The sequence below is a fragment of the Pongo abelii genome, chromosome 14 (assembly GCF_028885655.2).
Source record: "Pongo abelii isolate AG06213 chromosome 14, NHGRI_mPonAbe1-v2.0_pri, whole genome shotgun sequence".
Lineage (NCBI taxonomy): Eukaryota > Metazoa > Chordata > Mammalia > Primates > Hominidae > Pongo > Pongo abelii.
Genome location: NC_071999.2, coordinates 116,941,998 through 116,965,362, shown reverse-complemented (window position 1 = coordinate 116,965,362; position 23,365 = coordinate 116,941,998). Strand labels below are relative to the sequence as shown.

Here is a 23,365-nt window from a genome sequence, read left to right as displayed (position 1 = left end):
GCAGACATGGTGTGTGTTAGAGTGCACAGTGTATTAGGGGTGCACACTGTGTATTGGGGTGTACACTGTACTGGGGTGCAGACATAGTGTGTGCTGGGGTGCACACTGTATTGGAGTGCACACTGTATTGGGATGTGGTGTGTGCTGATGTGGTGTGTGCAGGGGTGCATACTGTGTATTGGGGTGCAGACTGTATGCTGGGTTGCACACTGTGTATCGGGGTGCACTGTTTTGGGATGCTGATGGTGTGCTGCAGTGCACACTGTATTGGGGTGCAGATGAGTGTGCTGGGGTGCACACTATTGGGATGCTGATGTGGTGTGTGCTGGGGTGCATACTGTGTATTGGGGTGCACACTTATTGGGGTGCAGACTGTGTGTTGGGTTGCATTGTGTATCGGGGTGCACTGTGTTGGGATGCTGACGGTGTGCTGCAGTGCACACTGTATTGGGGTGCAGATGTGTGTTTGGGGTCCACACTGTATTGGGGTGCACACTGTATTGGGGTGCTGACGTGTGTTCTGGGGTGGACACTGTGTATTAGCATGCTGACGTGGGGTGTGCTGGGATGCACACGTGCTTCGCTAACAGGCCAGAGCCCGGCAGCAGAAGCTTGCACTATAAACGCTCCCTCCGCGCGGCGGACACAGGTCCAGGCTGGTACCGCGCGCACACGGACGCCTCGCAGGACCTGGGCTAATAAGGAGAGGAGATCGGCACGGTCCCGCCTCTTCCTACGGCCTCCCGGCGCGGCACCGCCCTCCTCCCTCCACCCCGTGCTTTCCCCGCCCCCACACCTTCGGGCCCTGGTTCTCCACCCTTGCCGCGGGCGACTCGAGCCAGGCCAAAGGGAGGCGCTACCTGAGGACTGCTTCCGGGAGTGGGCGTGGCCCCGTGGGCGGGGCGGGGCCGTGCTGCTTTTGCGCGCCAGGCCGCGTACCCGGCGTGTCTCCCGTCTCCGCCCAGTTGTAGGCGCTGGCTGCTGACATGTTGAGGACGACGCGCGGCCCAGGCCTGGGCCCCCCGCTGCTCCAGGCCGCGCTGGGCCTCGGGCGGGCTGGGTGGCACTGGCCTGCGGGCCGGGCGGCGAGCGGGGGGCGCGGGCGGGCCTGGCTGCAGCCGACGGGCCGGGAGACGGGCGTGCAGGTGTACAACAGCCTCACCGGGAGGAAGGAACCCCTAATCGTAGCGCACGCCGAAGCCGCCTCCTGGTGGGCCGCGCGGGACTGGGGCACGGGCGGGGGCCGAGAGTGGCGGAGACTTCCCACGGGTGAACGGGATCTGGGCTCGGGGAGGGCGTTTAGGAAGCTGCATGGAGGGCGCCGTTTTAGAAGCTGGGGGTGCGCGGTGCTTTTGCAGGTTTGGGTATGAATTGAGCAAGTATGATAAACCCCGGCTATTCATCCCCCAGAAGTGATTACTTTAAAAATTATATGATCATTATAAGTGAGAATCGAATGTTCTTTCTTGCAAATATGTTCCACACGATGGATTTTAACTTTGTTTCCAGGTATAGCTGCGGACCAACTGTATATGATCATGCGCACCTTGGCCATGCTTGGTGAGTTTCCTGGATTTGAATTTTCATGCTTCAAAGGACCATTTATTTTTGAAAGCCTTTTGCTGATTTCTTTTATCTCTTAAGTGGCAACTTAGGGATGCAGAATAATTCCTACATTCCAGACATTGTGGGAAATGTTACAACCTCATTTGGTTCTTGTAGGGATTCTGAGCACTTACACCCGTTTTACAGGTGAGGAAACTCAGAGAGGCAATGGAGCACTGAAAAATGACCCGTTTTGGAACTAGATGTTTTTTGCTGGGTTTGGTGACATCAAGAGGCCTTTGCGGGGTCCCAGGGTCCTGCTGGTCAGTCATTCCTGGGCCCCACCACTTCTTAGCTTCACAGCACTGAGCAGGTCACTTTATTGCTTTGAGTCCTGGTTTCTTCATCTTTGAGACAGGAATAATAATTTGGATCTTATAACAGTTTTAGTAAATAATGCCCATAAAATGCTGCTTAATACAGTACCTCACATGTGAGATGTCACGGGGCTTAATAGTGATTGAGTAACTTTCCTAAGATTACACGTTGAAGAGGTATTGGAACTGGAGTGAGGCTTGGTTTATCTGACTGCCAAGTGGTTGCTCTCTTGACCTCTTAACCGTAAGATGTACTGCCTCCTACATTTGCCAAAATTACCACTTTTCCTAATATTTTGTATGTTTACAAAATATAATGTACAAAAATGACATATTGTAGATTTTTTAAAACTTAGTATTGTTCAGTCCTAGACTAAAAGTAAAAAGTTACATTTACTCTGTATACTTTTTTTTTTTCTTGAGAAGGAGTTGCTCTGTCGCCCAGGCTGCAGTGCAGTGGTGCAATCTTGGCTCACTGCAACCTCTGCCTCCCAGGTCCAGTTGCCGCCTCCTGGCAGCAATTCTCCTGCCTCAGCCTCCGGAGTAGCTGGGATTACAGGCATGTACCACCACGCCCGGCTAAGTTTTGTATTTTTAGTAGAGACGGAGTTTGACCATGTCAGCCAGGCTGGTCTCGAACTCCCGACCTCAAATGATCCACCTGCCTTGACCTCCCAAAGTGTTGAGATTACAGGCATGAACCACCGTGCCCGGCCTACTCTGTATACTTTAAATATACATTTTTTCCCCTTTACTTTGGGCTAACATACTTTTAATTATCAAAAGCATATTTCGACACCTTTCTTGAATTATAAAATATGTTGGGGAATTATTAAAAACAAAACCCCCACACTGGAAAACCTTTCCACAAAGGCAGAAGAGAAAGAAAACAGTTCTGTTACTGAATAAGCCTTAAACCAGAAGGGGATGAGCTAAAATAACTGCAGAGACAGAAAGAAATCTCATCCTTCTATAGAGCTTTGGGGATACGGCCTGTCTCAGTCTATGAGTCTGCTGTAACAAAATATCCTAAAATGGATGACTTATAAACAACAGAAATTTCTTTCTTTCTGGGGCTAGGAAGTCCAAGATGAAGGCACCAGCAAATTTGGTGTCTGGCGAGCGTCTGCCTGCTGTGTCCTCACATGGTAGAAGGTAGAGGGAATTCTCTGAGGTCTCTTCTATGAGGGCATTAACCCCAGTCATGAGCTCTCTGCCCCCATGACTTCGTCACTCCCAGAGGCTCCACCTCCTAAAACCATCACCTTGGGAGTTAGGGTTTCAACCATGAGTTTGGAGGGAAGACAAACATTCAGACCATAGCATAACCCATTGCTTCAGGTGAGTTACAGTGTGAAGTCAGATGACAAGGTAGGCCCATCTCCTCCCAGGACACTGGGAAATGGGGCGTTATTTTCCTTGATTACATTTCAGAGGTGGGTCCCAGGTTTTGAAATTTTCTTGAGTTGTAAAACTGCCAAGAGGTTTATTTAGCCATTTAAAAGATTGACATGCATTTGAAGAGAACTGAGGAAGAAATCCTAAAAGTTGTTGGGGAGAGAATCTCTTCTCATTTCCAACTAGGAGAATCAAGTCTTGCAGTTTTAATTTGTATAATATTTACCTTTATGAATACAGAAAAGAATACACATCTTAAGTGCGCAGCTGAATGCCTGTTATAAGCTGTGTCCACACAGGGCCTTCCCAGGGGCTGGTGGGAGCTGGGACTCTCCTCTTGACCGCCTTCCTGTCAGCCTGGCCAACCCCTCCAGGCCTTCGCTGGGCCGGCCTGCCCCACCTCCCTCTCCCCATCTCAGCTGTCCTAGCATTGTACTCCTTCAGTGGTTTTTTATGCAACCATCTGATGTCGTTGGCATGACGTAATTATTTCAGCTCCAGCAGGACAGGGATCCACACAGTGCCTGCTGCAGAAAGTAGAATTTGAGCAATGGGTAGGACTCAGTTCACTGGAAAGAGACCCCCTGAAAAATAGCCTCCCCCATTTCCAGAAGAGGTCAGAGGGATGGAAACCCTGTTTGGGGAAAACAAATAGATCAGTTTGGTGCTAGTGGGGAGGAGCAGGGGAAGGGATGGGGCGTCAGTTGCAGCCAGACTGGGGAGGGTGCTGCATGGTCTGGTCCAGAGAGTTTGGATTTCATGCCATGGTAGACGGAGTCACACTGGAGCATTTTGAGGGAAGACTTAGCAAATGAATCATTTCAGCGATCACCCAGATGAGCACACTCACCCAGTGGATGGTGTAAATGGGGCAGAAAGAGCCGGGCTGACGGTAGCATGGTTCGTGGTGGAGTCACAGAAGCAAGCCGAGGTCTCCTGATGCCATGTTCTTCAGACTTGGCTGCCTGGCACTTGCAAGGCGTGTGTGTGCGTGTTTGTGTATAGAGTGGCCCCTGTGGTCATAACCTGCCTGCAGCGTCTCAGGGTCTCAAGTTGCTCATGGCCCTGCATTCTGCCAGCTCTGCCAAGCTGTGGAGCCTCTGCTGTCTCCAAGGGCAGTTCTGGGACTCAGCCTGGGCTCCTCTGGGCCAAGCAAGGGACTTGACTCTTGTTTTCATTTGCTTTAGGTTCCTGTAATTTTTTTCTTGTAAATCTCACATCTTTTAGACTCTTTCCCAACTTGAGGTGAATGAAGAGCATGGTGATGAGAATGGTAATAATAGCTTGTGTTTTTAGAATTCATGCTGCACAGGCGGTACGACTGGACAGCAGTCCTGTGGCGTGGTGGGATTTTGCCCAATTTATAAGCAAGCCAACTGAGCTGTAAGAGGTTAATTATCTTGTTGAGGAGTTTCGGAGATAGTTTTGTCCCAGGAATCAAGATTTGGTCTTGATTCCAGGGTTTGTGGAGAGGCTGTGTTTGGAGAGGGGGTGTGTGGGAGGTTAAAGTGATACAATAACATGGCTAGGATTCCTCCACACCACCCTAAGAGAAAACAGTTTTATGAACTGAAATTTAGAGAGGCCACATGGATAGCAGAGGTGAGCGTGACATTAGATAACTGTGAGATAGTTTTGTCCCTGGAATCAAGATTTGGTCTTGATTCCAGGGTTTGTGGAGAGGCTGTGTTTGGAGAGGGGGTGTGTGGGAGGTTAAAGTGATACAATAACATGGCTAGGATTCCCCCACACCACCCTAAGAGAAAACAATTTTATGAACTGAAATTTAGAGAGGCCACATGGATAGCAGAGGTGAGCGTGACATTAGATAACTGTGAGTTTTAAGGTTACTTTCATGGGAAAACAGATTCTTCAGATGCTAGGTAGATTTTAAACCCTTTTAGTTTTACAAGTCTGAGTTACCCCAGTGTAGTATATAAATAAGCTGGCATTTTAAAATATTCTACACTAGTGTATGCATTCTTAAGAGTAATCTTATATGGCTTTAATGGGATTGTACTTGTTTTGATTTGGTATTTGCTTCTGTTTTGTCATAGTGAAAAATTAGAATTACTCTAGAACATGAACAAGAATGGTGAAAACATGATCTTAACTGGGAGATTGTATTATGAGTGAATTTTTATACAATTAAATAGACTTCAACTCACTTAAGCAACAACTCCAAAATTAAAAATGCTAATATTGTGTCCTGAAATTGATGCAATACCTTTGTCCGTTTCTCCTGAGAACCCTTGTGGCCCAGGCCCTGGTGTCATCAGTGAGAGGGAGTTTCCTTGTACCTGCTCCGCTGACCTGTCCATTGTGCTACACAGTGGAAGTTATGGAGCAGCATGTTAAAATGTAATGGATTTTTTACAAAGATAACTGATGACTTTGTGTAATAAAGACATCCTGACACTTTTTTTCTTTCAGCTCATATGTTAGATTTGATATCATTCGAAGGATCCTAACCAAGGTTTTTGGATGCAACATAGTCATGGTGATGGGTATTACGGATGTAGATGACAAAATCATCAAAAGAGCCAATGAGGTAAGTGGAGAAGAGTTACATCTATTGATAATGCCATTGATTAGTGTTCTGAGCCCTTCCTGAAAGTGGTTCTTGGCCGGGCGTGGTGGCTTACGCCTGTAATCCCAGCACTTTGGGAGGCCAAGACAGGTGGATCACTTGAGGTCAGGAGTTTGAGACCAGCCTGACTAACATGGTGAAACCTTGTCTCTACTAAAAATACAAAAATTAGTCAGGTGTGGTGGCGGGCTCCTGTTATCCCAGCTCCTCAGGAGGCTGAGGCAGGAGAATCGCTTGACCCTGGGAGGCGAAGGTTGCAGTGAGCGGAGATTGTGTCACTGCACTCCAGCCTGGGTCATGGAGACTCTGTCTCAAAAAAAAAAAAAAAAAAAAGAAAAAAAAGAAAGTGGTTCTTCTTGTTTGCATTTTACAAGTAGTTCTTCTCACATCTTATTGTCCATGTGTGGCCAGTGGGTGTAATCTGAGACATGAAACAGTGCTGGGTTAGCAGGGTTTCTTTGGTGCCCTAGTAAAGGAAGTTAACATCTATCGTATTGTGATCGCCGAAGCCTTTTCTGTGGCCTTGTGTCATTACCTCTTTCCGTGGTCGCCTCCTGGCTCCAATCTTACCCCCGCCCCCGGCCCCTCGGCCTCCAAGGGAAATGACTGACTTTCTCTTTACTGAGGGCACCAGGCCCACTGATTGGACATATTCATATTTGTGCTAATGATGCCTTTCATGTCTGTGTCTTGATAGTTTAAAAAGTACTTTTTGTATCTATTACTATTTCAGTCTCAGAACAACCCTGTGTGCTGCGCAGAGCAGACCTTATTGTGCTTTTTTTAAACACATTTTATTCCATATTAAAAAAATATTTGAAGCAATTTTGAGATCTACAGAAAAATGACAAGAATAGTACAAAGATCTCCTGCAGCCACCCTGGGTTTCCTTGTGGCCCTTGTTGCGCTGCGTTGGGCCATCGTCTTCTCTCTGTTCTAGACTTTTCCCACCAGGCCGCCTCCCCTCTCTGCACACGCCATGTGTGCCTTCAGAGCAAGGTCACTGGCTCTCGAGGCCCTCCCAGCCCTCCCAGTCAGGAACTGGACATTGATGCAGTGTGCACTGGCGTGGGTGACATGGACGTCAACCCCAGGTGTTGTCCCTGTCCCCCAGCGCCTCTTTCTTTTCTGTCCTAGAACCCCTTCCAGAATCCTGTTGTCTCCTCAGTCTCCTTCAGTCTTCAGTGGTTCCCTGTCTCATGTGCTTGACAGTGTCAAGGATTGTAGGACTTTGATTTTGTAGGTGGCCCTCCACTCAGGTTCATTGGATGTGTCCCCATCTTGCAGAATAGTCAAGAGGTTAAGGTGATCCCATCTTGAGGTTGCGCAGACTTTCAGGGGCAGGGCCACTCCCAGGGCTCTGACTTCAGCTCTCTCTGGGCAAGTCCCCCTGCCAGGTGGGAATGGCCTGCGCACTTGTGGCGGGTAGCAGAAGTCTCTTTCCCGTGCAGGCTGAGGGCCTCACCGGAGTCTGGCCCACACCCGGAGTGGGGTGCCTGGCAAGCTTTGGGAAGACACAGTGGATGAGGTTGTACAGGCAGGTGGAACATTAGAGGCGCCTCCTTGGGCTCTCCCTGTTGGCTGGGGGCCAGTGCCGCGCACATCACTTCTACAGGAAGGGCTTTGGTGGGTCCTTTGACTTTAACTGCTGGCAAGGAAGACTTTTCCTAAAGAAGCCATTCTGATGAAACACTGTCGCTCTTTGCCCCACGTGCTGTCTTATGTCGGCTTTCTCCATTGTGGGTGCTTCCTCTAATCACCATTCTCTCTGGACATTTTTGCCCATTTTCACAATTCACTGAGGTTTAGCATACAAGACAATCTATTCATTTGTGTGTTAGTTAGGATGACTGGCTATTTCCTTTTCCTGAATCTGGTGAAGGAATTTAAGTAAAGCTGACCTAATTTTGATGTAGACGAGATGTAGTCTTGTGATACCTTTGCCAGTTACCACTGCTTTTACCAGCATGTGTTACAGTGGAAATGTTCTAACATACATGAAGTAGAGAGAAGAGCATATGAACCCATGCACCTGTCACCGGCGTCCATGGTCAGCACCTGTTCCACCCCTGTTCTCTCTGCTTTTTTGGAGACCACCTGTGGATTGTCCAGTGGTGGGCTGCTGTTTGGCAGTTTGACACTCCAAGAGCATGTTTTTCCATTTCATTTTCTACTATGGTGCTTTTCTGAAGTCTGTCTAATTAGACGGTGTTTGTCTTAGTCTGTTTTGTGCTGCTATAACAGAACACCACAGATTGGGTAATTTATAATGAATAGAAATGTATTTGCTCACTGTGCTGGAGGCTGGAAGACCAAGATCAAGGTGCCAGCATCTGGCAAGGGCCCTCTTACTGCATCATCCCATGGTGGAGGGCAAGAGGTCAAGGGGAGAGAAAGAACCCCTGCCAAAAGCCCCTGCCCCCACCCGTCCTTTGGTTTTTTTTGGAGACAGGGTCACACTGTGTCGCCTAGGCTGGAGTGCAGTGGTGTGGTCATAGTTCAGTGCAGCCTTGATCTCCTGGGCTCAAGCTGTTCTCCCACCTCAGCCCTCCTGGTAGCTGGGACTCAGCTGTGCACCACCACACATGACTAATTTTTTTTTTTTCTATTTTTAGTAGAGATGAGGTTTCACTATGTTGTCCAGGCTGGTCTCAAACTCCTGAACTCAAGCAATCCTCCTGCCTTGGCCTCCCAAAGTGCTAGGATTACAGGTGTGAGCCACCACGCCCGACCTGGATTTCTTTTTTTGAAAAGAAATATACATATACATACTTTTTAAGTCAGTGAGATTTGAATTATAGCATTTGTCTGTCATTGTGGCTTCCCTTCCTCTTTAACCTCCCGTCACACTCATGCGTCTTCCTTTTGTGAAATGGGGTGGAACTAGTGACTAAAGATTTGGATTGGAAGTCAGAGGCCGCCTTTGGGCTGGGGCGTTTATCTGAAAAGAGGCTGAACTTTGTCATTTGTTGAGTGAACAGAGCCCTTCTCTTGTCTGTTAGGCATGAGTCAAAGGAATGGTGTGAGGTCCTTGAGGAACATTTTCACTGAGGTCGCTGTCTTCCTATTTTCTATTGATTTGTTTTTCTCACAACTGGGTAGTCTCCCACTGCATGGGGCTGTTTAGCAGTTCTAGCCTTTTCCCAATTGCTGTTTGTATTGCTTCTGGCTATTAAAAAGAGTGCTGCTATGAACATACATGCTTTTGTTTTGTTTACTGATAAATATATTTCCTGTGGCTGGGTGCAGTGGCTCACGCCTGTAATCCCAGTACTTTGGGAGGCTGGATCACTGAAGCCCAGGAGTTTGAGACCAGTCTGGCCAATATGGCAAAACCCTGTCTCTACTAAAAGACAAAAAATTATCTGGGTGTGGAGGTGTGCACCTGTAATCCCAGCTACTCGAGAGGCTGAGACACGAGAATCGCTTGAACCCGGGAGGTGGAGGTTGCAGTGAGCTGAGATCGTGCCACTGCACTCCAGCCTGGGCCACAGGGTGAGACTCTGTCTCTAAATAAAAAGTTAATTAATTTCCAAAGCAGAATTGCTAGGTTAAAGGGGGAACAGTTTATTTGATATCTTGCAACTGAGAGTCAGATCATTGAGAGACTGGCAGTGCTAGAAATCGGCTCCCACTTTAAACGTATTTCTTCACATCCTTACCCCAGCCTATAAGAGGCAGGATTTAGAAGGCAGGTGCGTGATGTAAGGCTGTGCGTGAATGCATAGTCACCAGGTAACCCTCAGCAGAGGTGGTGTTTGGAAATGTCCCACTGGTAAAGAAGGAAGGTCAGTGGTTCAGGGCTTTCACCTGCCGTCGGGGCAGCCAGAGCCTGAAACGAAGGCACTTGGTAGCTTCGTGCCTCTCATGAATCTTCAAGATCAGAAAGAATTGTGTCAGTCCCCGTGTCCTGGTGGCAGGGAGCTGGCAGAGGCTGAGACACTGGCTGAATTCTGGAGGGAGTCCCGTGGGACAGAGAAGGGGCCCCACAGGGGATGGGAGGAGAGGTGAGGACACAGTGTACTCGGAGGGTGTCATGGGGGCAATGGGGAAGGTGGGGCAGGAACGTTGCCATCAGAGAAGTGGGACAAGAGCCCCGAGTCCAGGAAGGAGAGAACTGCAGGTAGGAGGAGGTGGCCAGCGTGGTAAAGGGAGAAAGAAGCAAGAGTTAATTTCACAGATGCCATGAGGAGGGATTGGTTGTTAACTTTTTAAAAAATGTTATGATTAGAATATGAAAAACTTGGTAGAATTGGTGTAAACATTCTAACTGTAGAGAGTATTTAGTTTTTGAACCAGAGGATTTCCATACTTGGTACACAGCAAGATCCTAAGATGGTATTGAATAGTTTCTTTCCTCAAAATAATGTCTGGCTTCAATGTAATAAAACATGTATCTGAAACCCATAGTTATGAAAAACGTCTGTTTTTTAGTATTTAGTGAAAAGGTAATTCTTTAAGAAATGCAAATCAAAACCTCAATGAGATAACATCTCACGCCAGTTAGAATGGCGATCATTAAAAAGTCAGGAAACAACAGATGCTGGCGAGGATGTGGAGAAATAGGAATGCTTTTACACTGTTGGTGGGAGTGTAAATTAGTTCAACCATTGTGGAAGACAGTGTGGCGATTCCTAAAGGATCTAGAACCAGAAATACCATTTAACCCAGCAATCCCATTACTGGGTATACTCAAAGGATTATAAATCATTCTACTATAAAGACACATACACACGTATGTTTATTGCAGCACTGTCCACAATAGCAAAGACTTGGAACCAACCCAGATGCCCATCAATGATAGACCGGATGAAGAAAATGTGGCACATGGAATACTATGCAGCCATTAAAAAGGATGGGTTCATGTCCTCTGCAGGGACATGGGTGAAGCTGGAAACCATCATTCTCAGCAAACTAACACAGGAACAGAAAACCAAACACCGCATGGTTCTCACTCATAAGTGGGAGTTGAACAATGAGAATACATGGACACAGGGAGGGGAACATCACACACCCAGCGCCTATCGAGGGGTGGGGGGCTAGGGGAGGGATAGCATTAGAAGAAATACCTAATGTAGATGACGGGTTGATGGGTGCAGCAAACCACCATGGCACGTGTATACCTATGTAACAAACCTGCACTTTCTGTACATGTATCCCAGAACTTAAAGTATAATTAAAAAAAAAAAAAAGGGTAATTCTTTTTATCCAATGTAAATTTTTTGAAGGTAAAATTAAAACTTTTATTTTTCTTCTTTACCTTTTTTATAATATAAAATTTACGATTTTAAACATTTTTAAATGTGCAATTCAGTGGCATTAAGTACATTTACAGCATTAAATGGCACATAATGTCCTCAGGGTTCATCCACCTGTAGCCTGTGCCGGAAGTTCCTTTTTATGGCTGAATAATGTCACATTGCATGTACACTCTCCTTGCTGTCTATCTTCTGAATATATATGCTTTTGTTTTGGTTCCAGGACCCCCTCCCCACATACCAAATCCTTGGATGCTCGAGTCCCTGATGTAAAATATATTTGCAGTTAATCTATGCACATATTCCCATATACTTTAAATCATATCTAGATTACTTTTAATAACTAATACAATGTAAATGCTCTATAAATAGTTGTACTGTATTTTTTAAAAATTTGTATTACTTTTTATTATTTATTTACTTTTGAGATAGGGTCTCACTCTTACCCAGGCTGGGGTGCAGTGGCATAATCACGGCTCACTACAGCCTCACCCTCCCAGGCTCAGGGATCCTCCCACCTCCCCCTCCAGAGTAGCGGGGACCACAGGCATGTGCCACCATGCCCAGCTAATTTTTGTATTTTTTGAAGAGACAGGATCTTCTAAGTTGCTCAGGCTGGTCTCCAATTCCTGGGCTCAAGCAACCCTCCTGCCTTGGCCTCGCAAAGTGCTGGGATTACAGGCGTGAGTCACTGTGCCTGGCATTATTTCTTAATATTTTCTGTATGAGATCGATTGAACCCACAGATGCAGAACCCCAGGATACGGAGAGCCGACTGTGCTGCTTTTTCTTTATCCATATTCTTCCACCATTGGACATTGGGTTGCTTCTCATGCAAGCTTTTAAAATGATAACAATATCTTTCGTGCCGTCTACTCCAAGACTTGTTTTTAAAATATTTTAAATTATAATAATAACACTTTTCTGAATCACTCCCTTGACTTTAATTTTTGGCACCATTTTATAGGTTGTCAGAGATGAAAAGCACAGGTTTTAAATAAATCTGGGGTAAGAATTAGAAGAGGTAGGATATATTCACATAGGAACATTTTGTTTTGTTTTTGTTTTTGTTTTGAGACAGGGTCTCACTTTGTCACCCAGGCTGGAGTGCAATGGTACGATCTCGGCCCACTGAAACTTCCGCCTCCCAGGCTCAAGCGATTCTCCTGCCTCAGCCTCCCAAGTACCTGGGACTACAGGCGTACACCACTACGCCCAGCTAATTTTTGTATTTTTAGTAGAGATGGGGTTTCACCATGTTGGCCAGGCTGGTCTCAAACTCCTGACCTCAGGTGATCCAGCTGCCTCAGCCTCCCAAGTGCTGGGATTACAGGCGCGAGCTACCACAGCCAGCCAGTAACATTTTATATTAAGAAAAATCATTAAGCCAGGCACGGTGGCTCACACCTGTAATCCCAGCACTTTGGGAGGCCAAGGTGGGAGGATCACCTGAGGTCGGGAGTTTGAGATCAGCCTGACCACCATGCAGAAACCTTGTCTCTACTAAAAATACAGAATTAGCTGGGCATGGTGGCGCATGCCTGTAATCCCAGCTACTCAGGACCTGAGGCAAGAAAATCACTTAAACCTGGGAGGCGGAGGTTGCGGTGAGCTGAGATCGCACCATTGCACTCCAGCCTGGGCAACAAGAGCGAAATTACATCTCAAAAAACAAAAAACAACACAAAACAAAAAAATCAAAAAATTATTATATATGTCTCCAAGTGATTCAAGCCAAAGTCTCTCTTTTTGTGTGCCAGGACACTGGCTTGCATCACCCTGGCTTTCTGGAAGAAGGTGAAATGTTGAGGAAGGGCTGGACACAGGGCCCAGCCACGGGCTCCTGTCCTGGAGAGAGAGCTAACTTAAAATGATTTACAATCCTTAGAGCTACCTGAGATAATCTGAAATAGGACTAGGACCCCATTTTAGTGCCTTTCTACCTCATCTATTTGTTTTATGGCAGTGAGAAAGCAGCACTACCCCGGTATGAGGAATGATCATATGTTTCAGGTTAAATGTAGGAAGCAGTTTGACTTTTAGAATATGAGTTTCCAGCTGGGCGCAGCGGCTCACGCCTGTAATCCCAGCACTTTAGGAGGCCGAGGCGGGTGGATCACGAGGTCAGGAGATTGAGACCATCCTGGCTAACACGGTGAAACCCCATCTCTACTAAAAATACAAAAAATTAGCCGGGCGTGGTGGCGGGCGCTTGTAGTCCCAGCTACTCGGGAGGCTGAGGCAGGAGAATGGTGTGAACCCGGGAGGCAGAGCTTGTAGTGAGCTGAGATTGCACAACTGTACTCCAGCCTGGGCGACAGAGTGAGACTGTCGCAAAAAAAAAAAAGAATGTAAGTTTTCTCTCCCCAGCACCAGCAGTAGTAGGTGGGTATTCCACTTACAACTCCTTGTCATTGTAGCATTTGTGAGCCATGTCCTCGAGGACTGGGCCGTTGGTGCTGGAGAAGCCACGTGCAGAGAAGGGAGTATTGGGTATTTGGGGTGTATCCTACCTGATGAGCCTTTAAAGTGTGTGTGCTTGTGTGTTTATATGTTGTCTCCTTCTGAACTAGATAAATTAATTCCTTTTTTTTTTTTTTTTTAAGACGGAGTCTCGCTCTGCCACCCAGTCTGGAGTGCAGTGGCACAATCTCTGCCCACTGCAACCTCCACCTCCTGGGTTCAAGTGATTCTCCTGCCTCAGCCTCCCGAGTGGCTGGGATTACAGGCACCCGCCACCACGCCTGGCTAATTTTTGTATTTTTAGTGGAGATGGGGTTTCACCATGTTGGTCAGGCTGGTCTCGAACTCCTGACCTCATGATCTGCCCACCTCGTCCTCCCAAAGTGCTGGCATTACAGATGTGAGCCACTGCGCCCGGCCAGTTAATTCCTTTTTTGAGACAGAGTTTCACTCTGTTGCCCAAGCTGGAGTGTGGTGGCACAGTCTTGGACATTGCGGCCTCCGTCTCCCGGGCTTAAGTGATCCCCCTGCCTCAGCCTCCCAAGTAGTTGGGACTACAGGTATATGCCACCACGCCTGGCCAATTGTTTTGTATTTTTTGCAGAGACAGGGTTTTGCCAGGTTGCTCAGGCTGGTCTAGATAAATTAATTCTAAAGTTCATATAGAATAGCAAAAAAAAAAAAAAAAAAAAGGAAGAATAGGAAAAGTCTATAAGAGACAAATATTGAGAGGGACTAGCCCTATCAAATATGAAAACTTTTATTTTATTTTATTTATTAATTTTTTTTTTGAGACAAGAGTTTTGCTCTTGATGTCCAGGCTGGAGTGCAATGGCACAATGTCAGCTCACCACATCCTCTGCCTCCCTGGTTCAAGTGATGCTCCTGCCTCAGCCTCCCGAGTAGCCAGGATTACAGGCATGTGCCACCACACCCATCTAATTTTTTGTATTTTTAGTAGAGACGGGGTTTCTCCATGTTGGCCAGGCTGGTCTTGAACTCCCGGCCTCAGGTGATCCACTCACCTTGGCCTCCCAAATTGCTGGGATTACAGGCATGAGCCACTGCCCCTGGCCACCAAATATGAAAACATTTTAAAAGCTATAGAAGGTTTTTGTTTTCATATATATATATATTTCATATATATATCATATATATATCATATATATATTTTTCATATATATCATATATATTTTTCATATATTATCATATATATTTCATATATATATCATATATTTCATATATATATGATATATATATCATATATATTTCATATATATATCATATATATTTCATATATATATCATATATATTTCATATATATATCATATATATATTTCATATATATATCATATATATATTTCATATATATATCATATATATATATTTCATATATATCATATATATATTTCATATATATTTCATATATATATCATATATATATATTTCATATATATATCATATATATATATTTCATATATATCATATATATATATTTCATATATATATCATATATATATATTTCATATATATATCATATATATATATTTCATATATATATCATATATATATATTTCATATATATATCATATATATATATTTCATATATATATCATATATATATATTTCATATATATATCATATATATATATTTCATATATATCATATATATATATTTCATATATATCATATATATATATTTCATATATATCATATATTTTTTTCTTCTGCACAGCTTTATGTGGTAGGATTGACCTACAATAGATTGCATGTATTATTCAGGAAGGTGCAGTTTGCCAAATGCTGGCCTGGGGTGCCCCTGTGGACGCATCCATCACCCCTGTGTCTGTGCCCCTCGGGATTCCTCCCTGCACCCCCTAACCCCCTGGTGTCCAAGCATCCACTGATCTGTTATCTGTGGCTTTAAAGCCTGCAGAAATTAAACACCTGTACAGAGCATGCATAAACAGATGATGGAATACAGCAAAAAGTCCAGAAACAGCCCTGACAATTAATGGGAGTTTGTTTTACGATAAAAGAAGGCATTTCAAATCAGTGGGGGCGGGAGGTGGATTATTCCATAGAGTGTTGGCAGCTGGGGTCATCTGGAGAAAATCAAGCCAGAGGTGGATAGAGGCCTCACAGCCACATTCAAGGCAGGTCAGAGATTTAAATATAAGAGAGACCCCAAGGCAAATTGGATAGCCTCATATTGGGGAAGGCTTTGTAAGTATGTTTCCAAATCCAGAAGCCATTTATGAGAAAAGATTCAGAAATATGAAAGATTGCTAAGTATAAAAATGACAGTTTTTACACTTCATGAAACAACCATAAAGTTGAAAAACTGTGGAAAAATGGAAATTATATCAGCGATAAAATGTTAATTTCTTTAATATAAAAATACTTCTCACCTGACACGGTGACTCACATCTGTAATCCCAGCACTTTAGGAGGCCGAGGAAGGCGGATCATCTGAGGTCAGGGGTTCGAGACCAGCCTGGCCAACAAGGCAAAACCCCGTCTTTACTAAAAATACAAAAATTAGCCGTGCATGGTGGCGTGTGCCTGTAGTCCCAGCTACTTGGGAGGCTGAGACAGGAGAATCGCTTGAGCCCGGGAGGCGGAAGTTGCAGTGAGCTGAGATCACACCATTGCACTCCAGCATGGACAAGAACAAAACTCTGTCTCAAAAAAAAAGAATTCCTAACATCCAATAAGAAAAAGACCTATACCACTCAATAGAAACACAGGCGTGGATAACTACAGGACATTTAACGCAGATAGTTCCTAAACATGCGAGATGTTCAGATTTGCTCAAAATAAAAGAGGTAAAAGCTTAAAGAGCAAAGCACTTGTCAGCTGTCACACTGACACCACGTGAAAGTTGGCTGACCCTGCAGGTGAGGGCAGAGGAAGACAGACACCTCCAGGTGTTGCTGGTCGGGTGTGGCTGGCACAGCTTTCCTGGAAGGCAGCTTGCAGGAGCGGCCAAGTCCATGAGCCTGTGCCCTCTGTGTCCCGCCTAGGAGTGTAGCTCACAGGCACACTTGGGCTGCTGCGAAGTGACCGGTGCACAGTTGTGTTTGTAGTGGTGAGGATGGGATGTGCATCGGGACGGGACCGGGTAAGCACGTAGCGACACATCTGCAAGGGGGAGTAGAGGCCACCTTGGAGGGAGCGGGGCAGCTCAGTGTGTCCAGCATGACGGACCCCCAGGCTTCTGTGTGCTGTGAGGGAGAGAAGCCAGCAGCACAGAGCAGAGTGTGGAACGGGCTGCATTTGGGGATTCCAAGAAAAAGATGCAAATGTATATATATAACCACGTTCATGCTTGTGGGAAAACTGGTCACAGTATTTTCCTTCTGGGAGGAAAGCCAAGTCTGGGCACCCCTTTATGCCATTTGACTTCTCCTGGCAATAAATTACCTCTGCAGAAAAATATAGATTAAGCAACCTGCTGATCTTTATTATTTTATTTTTTATTTTTTTGAGACAGGGTCTCGCTCTGTCACCCAGTGTAGAGTGCAGTGGGGCAGTGTTCGCTCACTGCAGCCTCCACTTCCTGGGTTCAAGCAATTCTGCCTCAGCCTCCCGAGTAGCTGGGATTACAGGCGCCTGTCACCACGCTCAGCTGATTTTTTATATTTTCAGTAGCAACGGGGTTTCACCACGTTAGCCAGGATGGTCTCGATCTCCTGACCTCGTGATCTGCCCACCTCGGCCTCCCAAAGTGTGGGGATTACAGGCGTGAGCCACCGCACCCGGCCACCCCACTGATCTTTAGGCCCAAAATTGCATGGAATTTGAGACTTCTGAAGCGGCAAGAAAACACAGTACTTTTGGGTTTTTTCGTTTGGTCTTTTGTCCCCTGAATAGACATACATTAACTGATTTATTGTTGTAAAGGTCTGCTTTGCCACAAAGCTATACCGCAGGAGAGGGGCTGAAATGTTTTGGAGTACCAGCTATGTGCTAGGTGCTGTGTATTTTCTCTCTTTAATGTGATATTTATGTAATGTTTTCTTTTACAAAGCTGTCCCGCCCATATATACACAGTGGTTCTTCTAGCAGTCTAAGGGATTATTAGGTAGAATATCTCCATGCTGTAAAGTAACCGAAGGCCAAGAGGTTTGATTATTGATTTGCCCAAGACTCCAAAGCGTAAACAACACCTGGGTAGCAATGCATAGTTCACCAGCTTGCTTTCTTCAGTGAGTATTCTTTGGTGGGGCTTTCTGGGTTGACTGTGCCATTCAGAGCCCTGGGTCTCAGGGTCACATGGTTGGGACCTGGCCCCACGTGTGGCGTTGCGCTTGAGAAAGTTTCTCAGTATTCTGGAGTGGTAATTCCTTCACCTGTGAAATGGGGAGACTCGGTTCCCTAGGCTGCGTGGAGCAGCTCGGGGAGACTAGCAGGTGGCAGGTGCTGGGCTTGGGAGGCCCAAGGGCCACTTGAGCAGGACCGGCAGTTATGATGCCCGGCTCCATTCCAGAGCTTCACAGCATCTTGTGCATCTGTTCATGTAGAGTTTTTCATTGAAATTATGAAATAACATGAGCAAACCTAGTCTTGTGTCCCAGCCTCCTTGGATAATGTGGCAGGGGCTACAGATATATGCCCCCAAGGCCCCCACATTCGGAATTGATTGGACTGTTTTGGTGATCTATCTCCAGAAACCCAGCCATGGGACCCAAAGGAATGAGTACTCCATTAAATCCCAGTTGTAGTGTGTTAAATTACTTTCAAAATATTTCTTTAGAGATTCCTTTTTAATCTTTCTTTTTTTTTGGAACAGAGTCTTGCTATGTTGCCCAGGCTGGAGTGCAGTGGCACCTTCTTGGCTGACTGCAACCTCCACCGCCTGAGTTCAAGCGATTCTCCTGCCTCAGCCACCTGAGTCACTGGGATTACAGGTGTGCGCCACCATGCCTGGCTAACTTTTGTATTTTAAGTAGAGACAGGGTTTCACCATGTTGGCCAGGCTGGTCTCAAACTCCCGGCCTCATGTCATCCACCTGCCTTAGTCTCCCAAAGTGCTGGGATTTATAGGCATGACCCACAACACCCAGCCTCCTCTTTAGTATATTTTTGACTATTTTTTTTTTCTCCTGAGGATTAAGGGATAGGATAGGAACATAGTTTCTTATCATACAGACTAGACTAGTATGATTTTGCCCTTGTCTTAGAAAAGTGGAGGATCCTTGGTATGTTTTGTTTTCTAGTTTACTTTATTTTTATCTTTGTTTCGGAGATGGTGTCTCGCTCTGTTGCCAAGGATGGGATTGCAGTGGCACGATCATGGCTGTTTGCAGCTTCAACCTCATGGGCTCAAACGATCCTCACATCTTGGCCTCCCAAAGTGTTGGGATTACAGGCGTGAGCCGCTGCACCCAGCTGGTTTTTTACTATATAATGGAAATTGTGACATTATTTCTTCTCTAACCAGAAGACAAGGTCAATAAGCCTTTTTTTCTAGCTAAGCTACTAGTAACAGTTCAGTACCTAAAATGAGTTCCCCCTCTTTGGCAAGTGGGCAGGGGCAAACCGAGGCCGAGGCACCGGAGGTGGCCGGGGTACATTTGCTGTCGTGTTGTGCAGGTGGGCTTTCTTGTGGCTGGGTGGTTCTGTTGCGAATGCCCCAGACTCGTTAACGTGCACATCTAATCCTTCTGCAGATGAATATTTCCCCTGCTTCCCTCGCCAGTCTTTATGAGGAAGACTTCAAGCAGGACATGGCAGCCCTGAAGGTAAAGTGTGGGGCTGGTTGTTCCTGCCATGAGGGTGACAGGCGTGAGCAGTGACAGCTGGTGCTGGCTGACCTGTACTTCTCACAAGGGAAACACGGTCACGTCTCCACTTCCTTGCAGGTTCTCCCACCCACAGTGTACCTGAGGGTAACCGAAAATATTCCTCAGATAATTTCTTTCATTGAAGGAATCATTGCTCGTGGGCACGCTTATTCAACGGCAAAAGGTAGGGTTTATGTTCCTTTTTTTTTTTTTTTTTTTTTTTTTTTTTGAGACTGAGTCTTACTCTGTCACCCAGGCTGGAGTGCAGTGGTGCGATCTCAGCTCAAGTGATTCTCCCTGGTTCAAGTGATTCTCCCGTCTCAGCCTCCTGAATAGCTGGGACTACAGGTGCGTGCCACCATGCCCGGCTACATTTTTTTTTTTTTTTTTATTTTTAGTAGAGATGAGGGTTCACCATGTTGGCCAAGCTGGTTTCGAATTCTTGACCTTGTGATCCACCTGCCTCAGCCTCCCAAAGTGCTGGGATTACAGGCGTGAGCCACTGTGCCCAGCTGGTTTATGTTCTTAAAACTAAAACATTACTGGGATTTGGAGAAACTGGATGTATTTATGAGTTGCAGGAACATACTAAAATTTACTGTCTGTCTTGATACGATTCCAACAGCAAAGCTGTTGTGGGGTTTTCTACAATATTGTGTCTCTTTGCGAAATGGTTGAATTAGTTCTTTCTAAAAATCTTTTCCAGTCACGGGGAGAGGGGAACATCTGGACAGCTAGTCTTGGTAACAGTCGTGGAATCTAGGTGGTAGGTGTACAGGTGTTTGTTGTGGTGTTACTTCATCTTTGTTTAGGTATTTTCCTAACAAAAAGTTGGGGACAAACACAGTACCTCCAGGGACCTGCTCTCTTCTTATTAAAAGTCAGCCCAGGTCACCCCCGTCTGTTTGGCTATCGTTTTTTCACAGGCCATTAAGGGTGAGTTGCAGGAGTCGGAGGTTGCAGTGAGCCGAGATCATGCCACTGCACTCCAGCCTGGTGACAGACCAAGACTCCGTCCCCCCACCCACCCCTCCCCCAAAAAACAAGTGAGTTGCAGAGCCAGGCGTGGTGGCTAACGCCTGTAATCCCAGTACTTTGGGAGGTGGAGGCGGGTGGATCACTTGAGGCCAAGAATTTGAGACCAGCCTGGGCAACATGTTAAAACCTTGTTTCTACTAAGATGACAAAAAATCCGCCAGGCCTGGTATCGCATGCCTGTGGTCCCAGCTATTCTGGAGGCTGAGGCGTGAGAATTGCTTGAACCCAGGAGGCATAGTTTGCAGTGAGCCAAGATGACACCATTGTACTCCAGCCTGGGTGACATTGCAAGACTCTGTCTCAAAAAATAAAAATAAAAAAGTGAGTTGCAGGGCTGGGCGTGGTGGCTGATACCTATAATCCCAGCACTTTGGGAGGCAGAGGCAGGTGGATCACTTGAGTCCAGGAGTTCAGGACCAGCCTGGGCAACATGGAGAGACCCCTTCTCTACAAAAATAAAATATAAAAATTAGCTAGGCATGGTGGCGTGCTCCTGTAGTCTCAGCTACTCAGGAGGCTGAGGTAATTAGCTAGGGATGGTGGCGTGCTCCTGTAGTCTCAGCTACTCAGGAGGCTGAGGTGAGAGGATAGATTGAGCCCAGGAAATTCGAGGCTGCAGTGAACCATGATTGTCCCACTGCACACCAGCATGGGAGACAGAGCGAGACCTTATCTCAAAAAAAAAAAAAAAAAAAAAAAAGCATGAGTTGCAGATGTTCAGTCGTGTCAGGCGTGACACTTCAACATGCATCTCTGCATAAAAGGAGTCCAGATGTCATGGTCAGACCTAAGACGATGAAGATTTTCTGGCTAGCTTCGCGTGTCCTCTGCGTATTAAATATACTCACTTGTCCCCAGGGCATGTGCTGCATGGGCATTTGTTGGTTTAGTCTCCTCACTTTTTCCCCTCCTCTTTCTTTTTCCTTTCTTTTTTTTTTTTTTTTTTTTTTCATTTTTTCTGGGTAAGCACATGTAGACTCTTTCAAGACTCTGACAGGTCAGTTTTCCTGTGGAGCAGTCTGTGTTTAGATTTGCATGTTGCTCACTGCAGGTGGTTTCGTTGGTTTGCGGATGCTGATCTTTGTCTGGTGGCCCCCAGGCAAGGCTGGCGTCCTGCTGTTTTGCTGCTTTGGTGATGAAGCATCGCCATAAATCTGAACTAAATCCCACCCATCCTGGCCGCAAACCCTGACCACAGCCTCATCTCTCCATGAAGTTCTCCTTCACCTAGCACAGTTGAAAGTGAACTTACTTTCTCAGCCTTGATATCTCTGCTGTACCATTTGGCAGCCGGTTCTGCACTGCCATAGTTTGCTGTTTAATGTATTCATATTTTTTCCCCATCTAGATCATAAATTCTCAGACCATAAAAACCTTTTGCTTTATTGAATGATGCCTTAGAGTATCCAGCCCATGGCTGAAGATAGGCAGGTATTGAATGTTTGTTGCAATGAGTCAGAAAGCATGAAGCACTGCCCTGGACGTTCCTGTCCTTCCTGGGTCCTACTTGGAGCGTAAGATGAACACGTGAGGCCCTGAGGATCTGCTCAGTAGGCTCTCTGTATGGAAGTAGCTTTTTACTTGTTCTAATGTGGTATATTTAGATTTTGTTTCAAAGAAAAACTTTTTTTTTTTTTTTTTTTTTGAGACAGAGTCTTGCTCTGTCGCCTAGGCTGGAGTGCAGTGGCGCAATCTCAGCTCACTGCAACCTCCGCCTCCCAGGTTCAAGCAATTCTCCTGCCTCAGCCTCCCAAGAAAATCTTTTTTTAAAGGACTTAGGTGGTTGAATTAGAGTTTACACCAGAAAACACAGGAATTAATTTTTTGCTGTCGTGTAACTTGAAATAAGATATGTGGGCCTGCGCTTCCATTTTAGGAATAAACTGATGAATGTTCACGAGTCTTTAGGGATTCTCATCTTCACAGGCTTGAGGAATGAATGCTGTTTGTTGTTTTGTTATTGTGTTTTATTATAAACAATTTAATGATAGTATAAATATAATTAATTCAAAATACACTTACATTCACTCAAACCCCAGTAATTTGGACTTTGTGACAGTTCCACAAGGGCTTGGTTGTAATTTGATCTTTGAACTCTTGGTGAAAAACAATTTGTTCAGCAAATTGATAACATAAACCAAAGTGAAGGGGGAATGTTTCCACCATTTAAGGGAGTGGTTTCTCTCCAGTGAAGCGCTTTTAAAGCACTGTTTGTATTCTGACTTCATAGAAAGCAGCTCCCAGGGCCTGGATGTCCCCCTCCTGTCCTCTGGTTCATCCCCAGCACCGAGTGCCAGCTTAGTGGTCAACCCTGAATGACCAGGGAGGACGCTGCAGGGACAGGGCAGGGTTTTCTGAGCACAGTGGTCACTGGTGGGAGGAAAGGCCAGGGTGGCTTGGGCAAACAAAGCCGGGTGACGTTTCAACAGAAAACCCTGCCCTGTCCCTGCAGCGTCCTCCCTGGTCATTCAGGATTGACCACTAAGTTGGCACTCAGTGCTGGGGATGAACCAGAGGACAGGAGGGGGACATCCAGGCTGAGGACATGAGGCAGGTCCTGGGTGCAGCTTGTGTTTGCCAGTTGCAAAGTTTCCTCGATCTTACCGAGACCAGTGTCCGCAGTAAGGACAGTACTGATGCAAATTAGTAACTGCATTAGTAAAAAAGAATGTGAAGACTCAAACTTTGTAAAGGCTAAAAGTTGCACCCACACCTGGGCCCTGAGGACAGCTACATGCTGCTATGTGGTTGGAGGGTGCTGGATGGTGGCTGCGGATCTGTGGTACTGAGAATGGCCATAGTCACAGCCCGGATGAGCATTGCCTCCTTCCTAGGGAGACACATGGCCTGGAACACACAGCGGCTGCAGCCTGGCAGCCTTGGAGCATGGGTTGGTAGCGCTTTCTT

General features: G+C 46.0%; 1 protein-coding gene across 6 annotated transcripts in view; it reads left to right on the top strand.

Moving 5' to 3' along the window:
- Positions 1–23,365, top strand: part of CARS2 (cysteinyl-tRNA synthetase 2, mitochondrial) — a 72,738-nt gene that overhangs the window by 5,282 nt on the left and 44,091 nt on the right. Inside the window, exons 1-5 of one of the 6 annotated variants that reach the window (XM_054529230.2) lie at positions 681–1,210; positions 1,510–1,560; positions 5,754–5,871; positions 19,307–19,378; positions 19,499–19,604. In XM_054529230.2, coding sequence (XP_054385205.2) covers positions 987–1,210; positions 1,510–1,560; positions 5,754–5,871; positions 19,307–19,378; positions 19,499–19,604 — 571 coding nt within the window. In that variant the 5' untranslated portion in view covers positions 681–986. Of the gene's footprint in view, positions 1–680; positions 1,211–1,509; positions 1,561–5,753; positions 5,872–19,306; positions 19,379–19,498; positions 19,605–23,365 lie in introns of those variants that run through there. The other 5 variants (XM_054529225.2, XM_024231042.3, XM_054529226.2 and 2 more) reach the window with 5 other exon arrangements.